A 16740-nucleotide genomic window follows, 5' to 3' on the forward strand; every position below is an offset into this window, starting at 1 on the left:
TCTGCCTCTGGAGTAGGGGACCTCAGTGGACTTCCTTCTGGAAGAGAAGGAATAGAGACCCCTACCTCTGGTGTAGGGGACCTGAGTGGGCTGCCTTCTGGAGAAGGTCCAGAAACCTCTGCCTCTGGAGTAGGGGACGTCAGCGGGCTGCCTTCTGGAGAAGGTCTAGAAGCCTCTGCTTCTGGAGTAGGGGACCTCAGTGGACTTCCTTCTGGAAGAGAAGGAATAGAGACCCCTACCTCTGGTGTAGGGGACCTCAGCGGGTTGCCTTCTGGAGAAGGTCCAGAAGCCTCTGCGTCTGGAGTAGGGGACCTCAGCGGGCTGCCTTCTGGAGAAGTTCCAGAAGTCTCTGCCTCTGGAATAGGGGACCTCAGTGGACTTCCTTCTGGAAGAGAAGGTCTAGAGACCTCTGTCTCCGGTGTAGGCGACCTCAGCGGGCTGCCTTCTGGAGAAGGTCCAGACACCTCTGCTTCTGGAGTAGGGGACCTCAGCGGGCTGCCTTCTGTAGAAGGCCCAGAAGCCTCTGCCTCTGGAATAGGGGACCTCAGTGGACTTCCTTCTGGAAGAGAAGGTCTAGAGACCTCTGCTTCTGGAGTAGAGGACCTCAGTGGGTTGTCTTCTGGAGTAGAGGGTCATCCAGAGACTTCTGCTTCTGGAGTAGAGGACCTCAGTGAACTTCCTTCTGGAGGAGAGGGTCTAGAGACCTCTGTTTCTGGAGCTGAGGATCTCAGTGGGTTGCCCTCTGGGAAAGAAGACTTGATTGGGTCAGCCTCTGGAGGCTTGGACTTTGGCAGAATACCTTCCGGAACTCTGGGAAGTGGGCAAGCTCCAGAAGCAAGTGGCCTTCCCTCTGGATTTAGTGGTGAGTATTCAGGGGTGGACCTTGGAAGTGGCCCATCCTCTGGCCTACCTGATTTTAGTGGACTTCCCTCTGGATTCCCAACTGTCTCCCTAGTGGATACGACATTGGTGGAAGTGGTCACAGCCACCAGTGCAAGTGAACTGGAAGGGAGGGGAGCTGTTGGCATCAGTGGTGCTGGAGAAACATCTGGGCTGCCCTTCAGTGAGCTGGACATTAGTGGGACAGTTAGTGGACTCCCTTCAGGAGCTGAACTCAGTGGCCAAGCGTCTGGGTCCCCTGACATCAGTGGGGAAACATCTGGATTCTTCGGTGTCAGTGGACAGCCATCAGGGTTTCCTGACATCAGTGGGGGAACATCTGGGCTTTTTGAGGTCAGTGGGCAGCCATCAGGGCTTTCTGGGGAAACATCGGGAGTGACAGAGCCTAGTGGACTGCCCTCCGGACAACCAGATGTCAGTGGAGAAGCCTCTGGAGTTCTTTCTGGCGCTGGTCAACCCTTTGGCATAACCGACCTGAGTGGAGAAACATCTGGGGTCCCTGATATCAGTGGGCAGCCATCGGGGTTGCCGGAGTTCAGTGGGACAACTTCTGGAGTCCCTGACCTGGTTCCCGGTACCATGAGTGGCAGTGGTGAGTCTTCTGGCATTACGTTTGTGGACAGCAGTTTGGTTGAAGTGACCCCAACTACGTTTAAAGAAGAAGAAGAAGGTTTAGGGTCTGTGGAAGTCAGTGGACTACCTTCAGGGGAGGCGGATCTCTCGGGCACATCTGGGATCATGGATGTCAGTGGACAACCTTCTGGAGCAATTGACTCCAGCGGGTTGACATCCCAGCCTCCAGAATTCAGTGGCCTGCCAAGTGGAGTAGCTGAAGTCAGTGGAGAATCTTCTGGAGCAGAGACTGGGAGCAGCCTGCCCTCGGGAGCATATGACGGCAGTGGACTCCCATCCGGTCTCCCCACTGTGTCTCTTGTAGACAGAACTTTGGTGGAATCCGTCACCCAGGCTCCGACAGCCCAAGAAGCAGGAGAAGGGCCCTCGGGCATTTTGGAACTCAGCGGTGCCCATTCTGGAGCACCAGATGTGTCTGGAGACCATTCGGGAGTTTTGGACCTAAGTGGGCTGCAATCCGGGCTGGTGGAGCCCAGTGGAGAGCCATCAAGTACACCATATTTTAGTGGGGACTTGTCTGGCACCGTGAATGTAAGTGGAGAATCCTCTGCAGCCACGAGCACCAGTGGGGAGGCCTCAGGACTTCCAGAAGTTACTTTAATCACTTCTGAGTTCGTGGAGGGTGTCACGGAACCAACTGTTTCCCAGGAACTTGCCCAAAGACCCCCCGTGACATACACCCCCCAGCTCTTTGAGTCCAGCGGAGAAGCCTCTGCGTCTGGGGATATTAGTGGACCTACACCAAGGTTTCCCGGGTCTGGGCTAGAAGCGTCATCGGTCCCGGAATCCAGCAGCGAGACATCTGACATTCCTGAGGCTGGGGTGGGGGCATCTGCCGCCCCTGAGGCCAGCGGACGAGCTTCCGGGGTCCCTGACGTGAGTGAAGCCACCTCCGCCTTCCCTGAAGCTGATGTGGAGGGGGCCTCAGGCCTGGGAGTGAGCGGCAGCACCTCAGCCTTTGCTGAAGGCCCCAGGGAGGGCTCGGCCACCCCGGAAGTACGGGAGGAGCCAACCAGCACCTACGCTGTGGGCACAGAGGCGTCAGGCTGGCCTTCGGCCACTCCGATGGCGTCTGGAGACAGGACTGAAGTCAGCGGAGACCTGTCTGCTCACACGTCGGGGCTGGATGTTGTCATCAGCACTAGCGTCCCAGAATCCGAGTGGATCCAGCAGAGCCAGCGCCCTGCAGAGGCGTCTCTAGAAATCGAGCCCTCGAGCCCCTTGCACTCAGGAGAAGAGACCCAAACGGCCGAAACTGCCACCTCCGCCACAGATGTTTCCATCCCCACTTCTCCAGCAGGGACACCTGAATCAGCACCAGCCGTTCCAGGTATTGTCGGGATTTTTTTTTTTTTTTCCTTTCAATGGGTTCGGGGAGTTCAGACTCTGGTGTAGTGGGAGGCGGTGTAAACTCAAGTTGCACCGCAGACCAGCTGTGCAGCCTCAGGTGAGTTTCTTAACCTCTCTGAGCCTCATCTGGAAGATGGGGAGAGTACCAGGGACCATTAAACAGGACATAAATATCAAACAAGCACTTAGCATCATACTTTGCACACAGCACACACTTAGAGATGAGTGGTTGCTATTGTTTACAGTGGAGTTACATCACCAGGGCCATTGTATGTGAATCCAACTGTCTGTACTTGGGTGACTATTTAGATAGTGCTAGAAATTCTACTCACGCCCTTTCTCTTGGAGTTAATGTGAGATGAGAGAGTGAATCTGATGACATCTATGGCCAAGTATTAACTTCATGTAGGGTTAAGACCTGCACAATGTAAGGAACTCTGAAGTGTCATTTTGGCTGTCCTAACTTTAGTCGACACAACCCAGGCACCACGCACAGGAAGCTGAGGATTTTCCTTTGCTTTTTGCCTGGGGATCCTGTGTACCTCCCTCTGGGCCGAGAGACCTTTCCCAGTCAGAGAGCCCCCCAACCCGAGATGCTGGGCCAGGTGCCCAAGAGGGACAGAGTCCCCAGAAACATGCTGACCCAGAGCCAGCCTTGTGGGCTTCAGGGGCCTTGTGCCCCCCACCTTGAGGTCTTGGAGGCAAGGCTGCACCCCAGGCAGGCAGCTGTGGTCTTGACACTGAGCGTCTCCCTGGGAGCTGCAGCCCCGCCAGGGCCCATGCCGAGGCGTCCTGTGGGGCCTGCCAGGAGATGGAGGGACACATCTCCTGCCTGTGCCCCCCTGACCCCACTGGTGAGCACTGCAATATAGGTAAGCCCCTCATCGGCCGTGGGGGTACAGGCAGGGGACCCAGGGGGGCCCGTTTATCCCCAGAAGGGGCCGAAGGCAGGAGGAGGCGACGAAGGCCGGCTGAGGCTCAGGCTTCCCGGCCCAGGAAGGAGAGGTGAGCCGTGAGAGGTGACGCCTCAGGGTAGAGGCCACAGGATAAAAAATGGCGCATCTCTCTAGAGAGTCTAGTCTACACGGCACTTCAGGGAAAAAAAGTTCAAGTAATTAAACCGAGAAATGGTTCGTTGTTTGTTAAGCCAATGATTGTTTTATGAGTCGAATGCCCAATATGCTTGAATTTTGAAGATAAAATTTGTGGCTTCCAGGAAGTGTGGAGCTGGGACGAAAATGGGGTAGAGCCGGTCACACCTCACGGGACCTGGGAGGGAAGCTCCGAGGGGGCGGTCTTGCATCGTGCGGAGTCGCCCTCTGCAGGAAAGCCCCGGCAGACCCCTCCATGCTCGGACCTGGGTGGGATTTGGGTCCCCATTCTTGCCCTGAAGGAAATGACAGGCAGTGCGTGTCACCCCCAGCTGCAGGTGAGCTTGGCCTAGCCGTGCCCTGCCCCTTGGCGCCCACCGCCCTGGGGCCTCTGTCCTTTGCCATGGATCAAGCAGCTTGTGGGACAGGTGAGGAGCCCCGGGGGGTCCTCTAATTGGAGGTGGCCCCCAGAACGAGATGATGAGGACCCGTCTGTGTTCCCCGAACACGTCGAGGCCTGTGGCCATGAGGATGTTTCCTCTTGTCAGATCAGCACCCTTAAGGGAACAGATGCCCAGGTACCTCCAAGCCCATATTCTCGGGATAGGTCTCTGCACTGCCCCCACGCCCTTACCCCAGGCTCTGTCCCAGAGTCTTTCATAGAAGGGCTTCATTCCTCTGACACATGCAGAATCAGAGCCATGAATCCTGGGGGGAAGCAGATCCCAAGAGACCAACAGGGCTGGGCTGTTTGTATATATATATATGCAAATTAATACCTCACAATATATGCTCCCATCATGTAAATATGCTGTGTACTTGGCCCTTACACAGGAAATGTTCCGTGTAAGCAGGCCCTAGGGTGACTACGGATTCACTCTTTCCTCCACCGGGGTCGGCCTTCGGCCACGTGGCAGGGCCATGACTAAGAGCACTGTGGGCCTCTGTGGCCAGAGGGGTGGGCTCTCCTAGGGCGGTCCCGGCCTTACCGCCTAGGGGTTAGTATGTCACGGGGCCACGGTGACCCCTGGGACTCCAGCCACATCCCTCCATCGTCCTCCCTCTGGCTATGGCTGGTGGAGAGCAGCAGGGGCACTGGTCCTGGGTGACCTGTTCATGGACATAGCCTGAGCCAGAAAGGAACAGACTCAGGGCCCAGCAGGACTTCCGGGACAGCCGCCAGGACCGGAAGCCCCCTGCCCGGGTGTTTGTATCTTCTGACACCTCTCTCCCTTCTTAGCAAGTCCTTCCCCAAGCAAAAATCACAGCAGGGCTCATGGCCTTGGAGTGAGAGGTGGGCGGCAATGGACCCTAACTGCTGGAAGGACAGCCTTTCTCTGATCGTGTGTATCCCCACAGGGCTTTCTGCCCCCACGATTTCTTCCCAGAGAGCTCTGTGGGTAGCTTGGCCGTTATCCCCATCTGAAACTACAGTACAGAGAGGTTCAGGGATTTGCCTAGCTCCTCCAAGGGAGTCAAATCCAGAACTGGGGTCTTCATTCACTTAACACGCTCCGCTAAAGAAGAAGCTCCCTCTCGAACATAAGAATCAGTTGCTAGTCTTCAATCAGGAGATGAACTTCAGAGCCACCGGAATGGAGAGAGGTTATAGATGTGGGGCTTGGCCAAGCCCTCGGCACCTCATTTGTAATAGGGTCAAAGGAGTGATTCTCAGCTTTAAGAACCTCCTGATGCCTGGGGTCCCACTCCCCCAGATTCTGTTTGAAACGGTCCTGTGGCCTTGGCACTGGGGTTTTAAAGACCACCCAGGTGACTCCAGGGTGCAGCCAGGGCTGAGAAACTGCTGTAAGGATTAAAAACTCCTGTGTACAGCGTCTGGCCCCAGGAGGCATCAATAAAGATTACTTCGCCTTCCCCATCTCTCACGCCACTGGTTACGAAAAGCTTTATCATCTCTAAAGAACAGGTGGTGAGGATGCTTCCAAAAAAGCCTGCAGATAGCATCCCGGCTCCGCAGGTGACCCACCGTGGTCTTGAGCTAGAACCCACAAGCACAGTCTGTTGAAAGACGGTGTGGGTCAGTGTTCTCCAGGCGCCAGAGGTAGCAAAATATAGCATTATTTCTGTGGCAATATTTGAATACTCAGTGTGACCTTCCACCTAGTAAATGAGGTTGGAGGCTGTTATTTAGTCCTTGAGAGAAAATATTTGACAATTACCATCATCTTGCTAAGTCAGCATTGTGGTAAACAAGTGCTTGATAAATGACTCATCTGCACTCTTGACGTCAAAATAAACATGTTTAATGAATGGAGATTTTTTAGCGATTGAAAAAGCAGAGCTAGCCACCCCATTCCAATCCACTTAAGAAACAACAGCTTCCTCCCCACCTCTGTTGCTGACATTCGCTGAGATTTCTGGCTCTGAGGTTTCAATCCTCCTTAGAATCACCTGGGTGCTTTTAATTTTTCAAAAGCTCCACACCTGGGTCCCACCTGGAGCCACCCTGATGGAATTGGTCTGAAGAGGGACTCTGGCATTGGTATTTTAAAAAATCTTTTAAAAATTTTTGTTAACTACTGTAGTGATTCTGACGCGCAGCTAAGGTTGAGACATTCTGTTCTAATCAGATCTCACATCCAATTTTCCAGCAATCAGTGGTGCTGGGTGGATTTCTCTAAACTCCTGGGTTAGAAGGGCATGAACACAAAATTCAGTCAGCCCTCTTTACTGTCTTACTGCCATTCTTCACTTTGTAGGCTTGAGGCTCTGATCTATGATCTGACACTGTCACTTCCCCTGGAGCAGGGAGGTTGGAATTCCAGTGAAATCTTAGCCCCAGAGGGGCGCCTGGGTGGCTCAGATGGTTAAACGTCTGCCTTCAGCTCAGGTCATGATCCCAGGGTCCTGGGATCGAGCCCCACATCGGGCTTCTGGCTCAGCAAGAAGCCTGCTTCTCCCTCTCCCCTTGCTCATGCTTTCTCTCTCTCTCTCTCCCTGTATCTCTGTGTCTCAAATGAATAAATAAAATCTTTAAAAAAAAAATCTTAGCCCCAGGGGTCGGGGGGGGGGCGGAGGGGGATGCTGTCAAAGCAAGTGAAAATACAGGGTTACAAGTGCAAATACAAATCACACCTTCATGATTTGACATAATCAAAAAGTCTATGGGCAGATTTGAACAGGGAACCACAGTCGACCCTTGAACAGCACTGGGGGTTAGGGGTGCCAGCCCCCCGCAAAATTGAAAATCTGCATATAAATTCTGACTCCCCAAATATTTAACTATTCATAGCCTCCTGTTGACCAGAAGCCTTAGTAATAACAGAAAGTCGATTAATACTTATTTTGTATGTTGTATGTATTATATACTGTATTCTTATAATAAAGTAAGCCAAAGACAAGAAAATGTTACTCAGAAAATCATGATGGGGGTACTCCTGGCTGGCTTAGTAGGTAGAGCTTGTGACTCTTGATCTCGGGGTCATGAGTTCAAGCCCCACGTTGGGCTTACTTAATTTTAAAAAATATATAGAAAAAAAATCATAAGAAAGAGAAAACACATTTACAGTACTGTATTGTAAAAAATCTGCATATAAGCAAACACACAAACCCATGTTAGTTCAAGGGTCAACTGTAATTGAATTTAAGAAGCATGATATTAAAGTTACATTCAAGATCAAACTTTAAGACTTGATAGTATAATTATAGCATACTGGTTAATTTAATGATGTTTATTTTAAAAGCAAATTGAAACTGATAAATATGTTCTTATAACCCTTCTATCAGTTATGATAGAAAGCGAGTGTATTTACTCAGGTCTGTCCATCTGATTGATCCTAGGTCTTTGCAGGGTGTAGGACATCCACTGAGTTAAGAAATTGTCTCTGTGCTTCTTGAAGGGATTTTTCTCCCATGTTTGTCCAGGAAAGTTATGTCCAGGGTCACCACATACAGCTGCACAGGTTGTGCACTGAACAACTTGACTACCATTCATATATTCTTTATGATTTGCAACCCCTTTAGTTGGGTATCATTCGAGTAAAAGTACCTGCTGTCACTCTTCATTCAGCCTTTTCTATGAGCCAAATAAATTCTCTCACTTGGCGGTCCTAGGCTCTGACATAAGCAAAAGCTGGGCAAGACCTATTCCGGGTAGAGGCCTGAGTTCTCCAGTTCAGTTGCCAAAGTGATCATTTGGAAGTATCTTATCCCCCTCACCTTTACCAGGGCACTCTCAGTTATTTTCTCCCCTAAGTTAGGGCCTGGTTCAGGAACAAATCATCCCTTTTGGTTATAGTGGTGGGAAGAAGACTCAGAGTTCTGACACTCCCCAGGGTCCCTGCTCTTGGCCTGGTGCAGGAGAAATGATAATGAGATGCTGAGATCCAAGACTTCAGTGTCCCTCTTCCCCCACAGGGGACAAAGGCCCAACTTCCAGCCCCAGTGTCTGATTCTTCCCTCCGTCTCTTCTGGTCTGTCTCCCCGGCTTATGGGCGTGGGCAGGCCACTTCCCTTGTTTCCTTACCTGTACTCTAGGGCACATGACATCTGTGCCCTGGGGCTGTTGGAGGGTAAAGTGTGTGGGAGCAATAGTGTCCGGGTCAGGGAAGATTCGTGAGAGAGATGGGTTCCTTCTCTTTGCTCTCTTCCTTCATGCAGTCTGCCCATTGCCCAAAGCCCTTCCCAGCCCCCCACCTGCTGGCATCCTGTCTGGGGTCCCCCCAACTCTGTGCTCAGCCCAGCTCAACTCCTCTCGTGGTTCCAGAAAATGAGCAACATCCCAATTGCCCTTCACAGAAAGAGGTGTGGGCACTGCAAGGCCGGAGGGAGAGGCGATGAGGCCTGGCAGGCCTGCGCGGCTCCCAAGAAAGCCCCACGCAGGATGCTCAGCCCTCTTCCTACAGTAGAAGGCCTCTCTCACCTGCCCTGTAGGCCCCCACAGGCTCTGTGCTCTTCAGCAGTTTGGCCCTTCCTTCCCTTCTCATCTGTGAATCCCGGGCCCTGCACAAAACAGCTTCTGAACCCAGGAACAGGTTCCCTGAGTTTCGGTCACCCCCCCCCCGCCCCACCGCACCAAAGCTCAGGCCTTCTCAGATTGGGTGCCAAAGCCAGGAGGACAACAACACGGCCTCCCCCTGGGTCTCTGGCCACCTGGGGGCGAGTGATATGAAATAAGCCTCTGGGACAAGGAAGGCCACCTGGCCCGACCTCCCTGGGGCCTCCGCCTCCCCTGCCCCTCCCCCACGCGAGCCAGAGGCCCCAGGGTTAACTTCCGGCTCTTCTGCCCACAGGCCACTCCTGTCCCCTGCTCTCTACAACTGCTTTAGCGCCTCCATTTGCTTAAGCCCCCCTCGCCCGGTGCTTCCCACGTCCCATAATGACGCTAATGGACCCAAGAGAACAGGGGCTCCTGTTGAGCAGCCCCCAGCTTCTGCCCAGCCCACCGGCCTGACCTATTGCTGCTACTGCTGCTGCTGGGAATCCTGGTGCATGCTGGGAATCCAAGTGCATGCTGGGACTCCCGTCAGTTCCTCCATGCATTTTGGTTTTGCTTGGAACAGTTCCGACCTTGGAACTGTTGGTGTCTAATCCATGGTGCGAGCTCCCTGAGATGAAGTTACGAACTCCGCGGGAGCAGAGAGACGCCTGAGGACCTGAGATTTTCAGGCCACCCACTGCCCAAACCCAAGTCTGGTCCAGCAGATGTCCACTATGTACCATCTAGCGAAAAGGAACCACGGGGAAAGTGCTTTTGCCTTCTTAAGAGGGGATGGACTTTAAGGTCTACTCTGCTGTCCTGAGAGGCAAGAACTAATCCTGGAATGTATTTAGGACGCTGATCACGTGGACACCACCCACAGACATGTCGGGTCCTGAAGGTTGTATGAACACAGCGGCATACACCAAGGCTTAGCCATATGTCATGATGCCCCATGGGCCAGTGACACCCATTCATTGCAGAATCTTATTGATCTGGGAAGAAGAGCTTCACAATCCCTTTTATCATGCTCCCAGGGGAAGGTACCCAGAGAAAACCAGCAGGAGCCTTTGTATAAATAGGAAGAGAGTAAGAGATCCCCAGGTTTCTGGCTTCTCAGAAAAAGGCAGAAAGACCGGATTAGGAGACTCATTTCTCACCTTGGCTGATGGATGAAAATTGAGGCCAATGACTTACCAATTCCAGTCCCACAAAGAAGATGCATCAGAAAGAACATCTTGGGCCAGAAGAACAGAAGGGAGGAAGAGTCTGCCTGGGAAGAAGAGGTTGATAGGGACTGGCCTGTACCCCAGGGTGGTGGTGGCTGGCCACTTACTAAGTGGCTCACCAGCTTCAAATATTAGTCCCAACTGGCTAGAATGGAACCTGTCTGGAAATTGTGACTCACTGGAGATGTCCACATTCTCAGGCCCTACGCTGGAGGGAACATGGGAAAATGTTAGGCTGGTTTCTCTTCCTCCCCGCAAGAGAATGATGCTGGCTTCATCTTTATAAGATAGTCTAGAATCTGATGTACTGAAGACAAAGGTGTCTGTGACTGCCAAAGATCGAATGAGTCTCATGCGGATATCCCATGCTACCATTCTCTCATGGTTCTGTACTCTCCAGACCACCTCTGGCTTGTTCATGCCTTGCCCTCTTGCCTCGGTTCATAACTACAGAGGAAGATAAGAAAAGAAAGAGCTCTAACCAACTTCAGGCACTTGACTTCCAGTGTCCTTGCTCATCAGCGTCATGTTCAGAGCCAGTTCAGACCCTAAGGCCTCTTGAAATATTCACAAGAGGAGCTACATGCTCACTCTTCCAACGGGCGTTTGCCTTCAGAAGCACCAGATCTCTTCACCCGCAGGGAAACCTCGCTCCCATGCTCCAAGCTTGCCAGTCAAGAATCACACACATCCAAGAAAACCCTTGTTGGATCTTTGGCTCAGTGCTCCAATATGGCGGCGGCAGCAGCAGCAGCAGCAACAGCTCTTAGGAAGTCCAGCCACCCCATCTCTTAGGAAGAGCAGCAGGGCTGGCCACCCATAAAGCACCTGCAATGCTTACAAAGCTGGAGTTCCTGGCAAGAGTCCTAATGGTGGCCCTTGGTTTCTTGCAGACATTGATGAGTGCCTCTCAAGTCCTTGTCTGAATGGAGCCACCTGCGTGGACGCCATCGACTCTTTCACATGCTTATGCCTTCCCAGCTACCGAGGGGACCTGTGTGAGATTGGTACGGCCGTCTCGGCTTCAGCTAATGTTACTAACTGCTGCACCCCCTCCTCCTCCATCACCCTTCCTTCTAACCACAGGCTCTTGGCCCTGGTTGGGGCCCACACGGTCCAGCCAGCCAGCCATTTCAGGGGCCACCACTGAGAAGTCTGCCTCACTCACTCCCACTCTTCTTGCCCGTCCTTGTGGAAACCCTCCTCTGGGGCATTGGCTGATCTGACCACAGGAGAGACATGCAGGCCGGGCCAGCCTGCACTTTGGAAGGTGGGGCCCTAGGGGATCTTTAAAACACTAACCTTCGTCAGGGCTTCCAGACCCACTGATGCCACCCTGAGGTCGGTGCGTGCATCAGACTAAAGAGGACAGAGCTGATCCCATGCATTTGTCTGGAAGGAAGCTATGGGTGGGAGTAATCGGTTCTCTCTCTGGAGGACAGCACAGATCTTCCAGCCCAGTCATGAGCATGTGTCGGCCTGCTGTGTTGCCCATGGGACCTTTGTGGCCCCTCCATGGCCTGGGGAGCCACCAAGCCACACCGACCACACTACCTCTTTCTTCTCTGGCAAGAGCTCTGTTTTGTCTGCCTGAGAGCTCCCGTGTGACCAGCATGACATGCATGAGCAGGGACTGCTGCATGTCAGTGCCACTCCGGCCCGTGCTTCCTCTTCCCTGCCCTTGTGCAAGTCAGAAGCTGGGCCAGGGAGAACAGAGCCTCACTATAAGGGATGGGGGCTGAGTTTCCCCTTTTGGGCCTTGCCAATCCCTTTGCTTCTGCACCCAGGCCAGGCTCAGCTGAGGGAGCTGTGTGCCAGGAACTTGCCAGGGTCAGCTGGACCCCCTCCCACTCTCTCACTCTGGTGCTTCTAGTCTCCCCCGTGCCATCCTCCTGGGCCTCAGGGCCATCCCAACCCAGAAAGAGGGAGATGGGGCTTGTACTTACTAGTAGCAATAACCCATGCAGACCTAGAACCATGCAGGGGTTCAAAACCATTTTCTATGATCTCTCAAGTTGGATATCCCAGAAACTTCCAGAAAACAGATGAAACTCCTGGGAAGTCTCCCTTTGGTCCTAAGCAGGGTGGGGAGGTAGTTTGGGATTGCATGTTCCTTCGAGGCACCGCCAAGATTACAGACTGGTGGAGGAACTTAAGTCTTCTGGAAGAAAAGGCCTGGACCCTCTTCCTTCCCTGCAGCCTCCCACCCTCCACCTCCACCCCAAGACACCAAGAAATTAGGCATGGGGTCTTGGCTGGGGGGAGAATGGAGGGTTATAGGATTCTCTCCTCAGGATGCCAAAATATCTGCCACAGGGGAGAAGTGTCTAGCCTGTCCGCACAAACAGCTCTTGGATGCCAGACTAGGAAAGGAGGTGCTCTGCCCAGCGTGGAGGCAGGCGGAGATGGTGCTGGTGCTGGGCCAGGTCGCCCAGCTAAGCCAAGCGAGGCTCCATCTCTTCCCCCCATTTCAGTCTATTGGGTGCTTCACAGCTTGGCTCCGGGCCCGCTGTGCCGTCCCGCCTTGCTGGAATTCTGTTCATACTTCCCCAGAGCCTCCATCCTGCATGCCCTGGCCCCTCCCAGAGCTGTTACACCCCCCATGTTTGCCTGCTCAGCCCAGCCCTCAGCACTGTCAGCCCTGGAATGATGTCTCTGGCCTCCTCTGAGGCCTTGCTACCTTCTTTCCAGACCTTGGCCTTGCTCCTTGGAGGAGGCATCGGCTGCAGGGGGCCAGCGGCCTCCTCCTCAGCCCTCCTGCTGCTCCGCCTCTTCTCAGGCTGCTGGCCTCTGCATGTCCTCTGTCTCTGCCTTCCCCGAGTGTCTCTCTTCCACCCCTTCAGCCTAAGCCTCCTCCCCGTCAGGTACTGGTCGCCCCTTCCTGGGTCAGCCAGACTCTGGGTCGCACCCAGTAGGGAGGCTCCATACAGCCTGCGGGGTTCACGGCCCTGCACTCAGGCCCCCAGGCCCGAGGAGCAGCCCTTCACCTGGGCGGCCCCCGGGGAAGGAGGAAGAGAGGGTCTTGGAATCCCCTCTGTCCAGTGGTGTGCTGGCTGATGGTTAACAACCAGCTCCTAGAGAGGAAGGGGGAGCCCTGATGTGTGGCGTCTGCCGATCTCTGAGGAATTTACAGCTACCAACGTGACGTCCCTGAAGGCCGAGACGGGAAGACGCGTTCCTAATGGCTCTCCCAAGCCTGAAGGAGCCAGCTCCGGCCCCTGCCTCTGTCTGTCCCTCCGGGCTGCTCCAAGAGCTCCAAACCAGTGCCTTCTCCCGAACTCAGAACCCACTGCCCATATAGGTTTGTGAGGAGAGAAGCTCCTCCCTCTTCTCATCTGCCACCAAGAAATTAAATAAACAGCCGAGGCCCCTGGGTCATGGACCCCCGGTTGGCTGCCTCGTCCTCCAAGCGGCAGGTATCCTGAGCCCAGCCAGAGCCAGCTCAGATTGACAGATGTAGGGCTCTGAGTCTTCTGTAGACCCAGAGCAGCCTTATTTCTGCTCCTCTATGCCCACCCGAAGTGCCATTTCATGCCCCCAGCGCTGCCTGCTGCGGCCCCCTTCACACGCCCCGCTCAACTTCCTCCCTGCCTCCCCACCTTAACCTCCACACCTCCCACCTTCCACCCTGCAGAGCAGGAGAAAAGCTTGGGGAGACCGACATCAGGGAAAGAAAGGGTGGGAGCCTGCCCAGAGGCTCTGGGGCTCCAGGACCAGGCCTTCCTGGCTCCCAACTCGAGCCCCGTCTAGATGGGCCTCTCCCTTCAAGGACGGACATGGAAAGCCGGGTGAATGTAGGCAGCTGGCGTACGACTGGCCCGCACCGGACACCCCCAGGCGGCCTCGGGGCCGCTCTCTTCAAGCCCCTGACCTGTGTTGCAGACCAAGAGCTGTGTGAGGAGGGCTGGACCAAGTTCCAGGGTCACTGTTACCGCTACTTCCCCGACCGCGAGAGCTGGGTGGATGCGGAGAGCCGGTGTCGGGCTGAGCAGTCACACCTGAGCAGCATCGTCACCCCCGAGGAGCAGGAGTTTGTCAACAGTGAGTGCCGGGGTGGGGGGGTGGAGCGCAGGGCCTGCAGGGGTGGAGGGCAGGGAGGGAAGGAGGGGCTTGCCGCTGGGGCTGCACCCCGAAGCCCCAGGCTAACCCTGTGGCTATCGCCAGTCCATGCCAGCTTGGGTGGTGGTCTGCACGTGCATGCGCTGAGACCCTTGTCAGGGCCGCAGAAGCAGGTGGCTTGCTCCTAGGAGCCCACCCACCTCCTGCCCCTCCCCCATCCCCTCTGGCTCTGCGAGCTCAAGTTCTCAGACACCCTCAGGGTGTCCAGCGCCCTGCCCAACATCCACACCTCTCTCTAGACAACGCCCAAGACTACCAGTGGATCGGCCTGAATGACAGGACGATCGAAGGGGACTTCCGCTGGTCAGACGGACACTCCTTGGTAAGTTCGGCCGCCCAGAGTGGGGGAAGGCAGACACCCACTGAGCAGCGGCTGGGCTGGGAGCCCTAGGGGCCGGACTGTGTCTCCGTCCTCTCTGCCAGGGCCGGGCGGGTCGAGTGAACACGGGCATGAAGAGGGGGGTGAGGAAGACAATGATGGAATGCAGGCACACCATCAGAAGGGGTATGTGGAGGCTTTCGAGGGCTTCCTTGCCCACAGAGGACTCGGTCTACTCCAGGAGGCAGGCCGACAGAAAGCGGCATAGATGCCAAGGGACAGGACACATAGTAAATGCTGCAGGTCAGCAGAGGAAGTCAGGGAAGGCTTCCTGGAAGAGGTGAATGGGAACAGGGTCGTGGGTTGGGGAAGGGGACTCTGTCCCAGGGCCAGGCCTGAGGGAGAAGCCTAGGGAGACAGTCTGGACTTGGGAGCCATGTCTCTACCGCCCAGTCCTCCCCAAATGAGGCAGCCTGTGAGACTCGCCCCTGCTGGCCCGATAGAGGAGTGGCTTGGGCTCCTCATCAGGGACGGAGAAGAAGGAGGGGGGGGTCAGGCCAAGCTCCTGCCTCAGCCTCACCCCTGCCCCTCAAACCTCCCCCCAGCAATTTGAGAACTGGCGCCCCAACCAGCCCGACAACTTCTTCGTCAGCGGGGAGGACTGCGTGGTGATGATCTGGCACGAGAAGGGAGAGTGGAACGACGTGCCCTGCAATTACCACCTGCCCTTTACGTGTAAAAAGGGCACAGGTGAGCAGAACCCCCGGAAGGGCCCAGCCTGGGTGGAGTCAGGACCTGAGGCTCCTGCTGGGGGGCCTGGGGCGAGGCTCCTGGTCTCCGGGCTGCTGATGTCCCCTCACCCGCCCAGCAGGCAGACTGGCATTGGTGGGGGGGGGCTCTCCCCATGCCAGTGTCCCATGGCCAGTGGCAAGAGCAGGCCCACTCCTACGGAGGGTGAGGGTCCCAGGCTAGAGGACAGACCGGCCCCTACGCACACAGCCCCCGGGGCCCCCGCACAGAAGGTCACTCACAAGGACTGTCCTGGTTGGGGAGCCCCGCTCTCTTTGGGGTCCCCATGCATGTCGGTTGTCAGGTCCCGATCCTCCCCTTGGAGTCTGTTGTCACGGAGGTGCTGGTCGAACATGACCCTCCTATTCCTGTGCCCTGCCCAGACCTCCTCTCTGTCCCACTGTTTTCATAAAGTCACAGACCATCTGCCCGGCACTCGCCCCTTTTTCCACCCTTCTCCCTCCGTGTTGTCTTTCCCTCAGCCCCTCAAGAACCTCCTTTTTTTTCCCCGCCATGCTGCTCTAAATCACGGAGGAACCCAGATGTTAGAACCTATGGTTCTCAGATGCTTAGCGCAGCGTGAAAATGCCCCTCTACCAGCAGCCGGTCCTCACGGCCGGCTATCCAAGCACGGTGCCCCTTGCTTGGGCTCTGGGCTGTCTCATCACGGCCAGAGGGGGCCACACCGGCTCATCACGGGCATGGGTCATCACGGGAGACCCTCTGAGAGCCCTTTCTCAAGGGTGTTTGCCCCTCAGTGGCCTGCGGAGACCCCCCCGTGGTGGAACACGCCAGGACCTTCGGGCAGAAGAAGGACCGGTACGAGATCAATTCTCTGGTGCGGTACCAATGTACAGAGGGCTTCGTCCAGCGCCACGTGCCCACCATCCGGTGCCAGCCCAGCGGGCACTGGGAGGAGCCTCGGATCACCTGCACAGACCGTGAGCACCGCCCCTCCCCCACCCCTGACTGGGCACAGCGTTAGATCCTGCCACCAGGTCCTCCTTCCTGCTCCCGGGGCCCGGCAGTGGCTGGCCCTCTCCTGGGGGTCCTGAGCACCAGCTGTCTGCGCTATCCAGGGGTTCCATCCCACTCACTCCCCCTGCCTTCAGGGAGGGCTCGCTCTCACCTTCGCTGAGAGGATGAAGGAAAAAGCAGGTGGCCGGCTTCTTCAAGACCAGCTCAAAGCCCCTCGGCCCAAGTTGGGGCCAAGAAAAATCAAAACCAGATAGCGGGTAAAGCCTCAGGTTGCCCTTCTTGAGCCCATGGTTTCTGCAGGGAAGGGGAGCCAGCCGAGGAGGGGCAAGTGGGGAGAGGCTAGGCTACCCCAGCTTCCTTTGGAGCAAGCAGTCAAGATTTCCGGTCTCCCTT

The 16740-nt window shown here is 55.4% G+C and overlaps 1 protein-coding gene across 1 annotated transcript in view; it reads left to right on the forward strand.

The window, feature by feature from the left end:
- ACAN (aggrecan) overlaps positions 1 to 16740 on the forward strand; it is a 35787-nt gene that overhangs the window by 18140 nt on the left and 907 nt on the right. Inside the window, exons 11-16 of the mRNA XM_081831888.1 lie at positions 5 to 2863; positions 11036 to 11149; positions 14025 to 14183; positions 14501 to 14583; positions 15186 to 15330; positions 16128 to 16310. Of these exons, the coding sequence (XP_081688014.1) occupies positions 5 to 2863; positions 11036 to 11149; positions 14025 to 14183; positions 14501 to 14583; positions 15186 to 15330; positions 16128 to 16310 (3543 nt within the window). The remainder of the gene's footprint in view (positions 1 to 4; positions 2864 to 11035; positions 11150 to 14024; positions 14184 to 14500; positions 14584 to 15185; positions 15331 to 16127; positions 16311 to 16740) is intronic.

The sequence above is a fragment of the Leptonychotes weddellii genome, chromosome 9, assembly GCF_054177405.1.
Source record: "Leptonychotes weddellii isolate Sample4059 chromosome 9, ASM5417740v2, whole genome shotgun sequence".
Taxonomy (NCBI): Eukaryota; Metazoa; Chordata; class Mammalia; order Carnivora; family Phocidae; genus Leptonychotes; species Leptonychotes weddellii.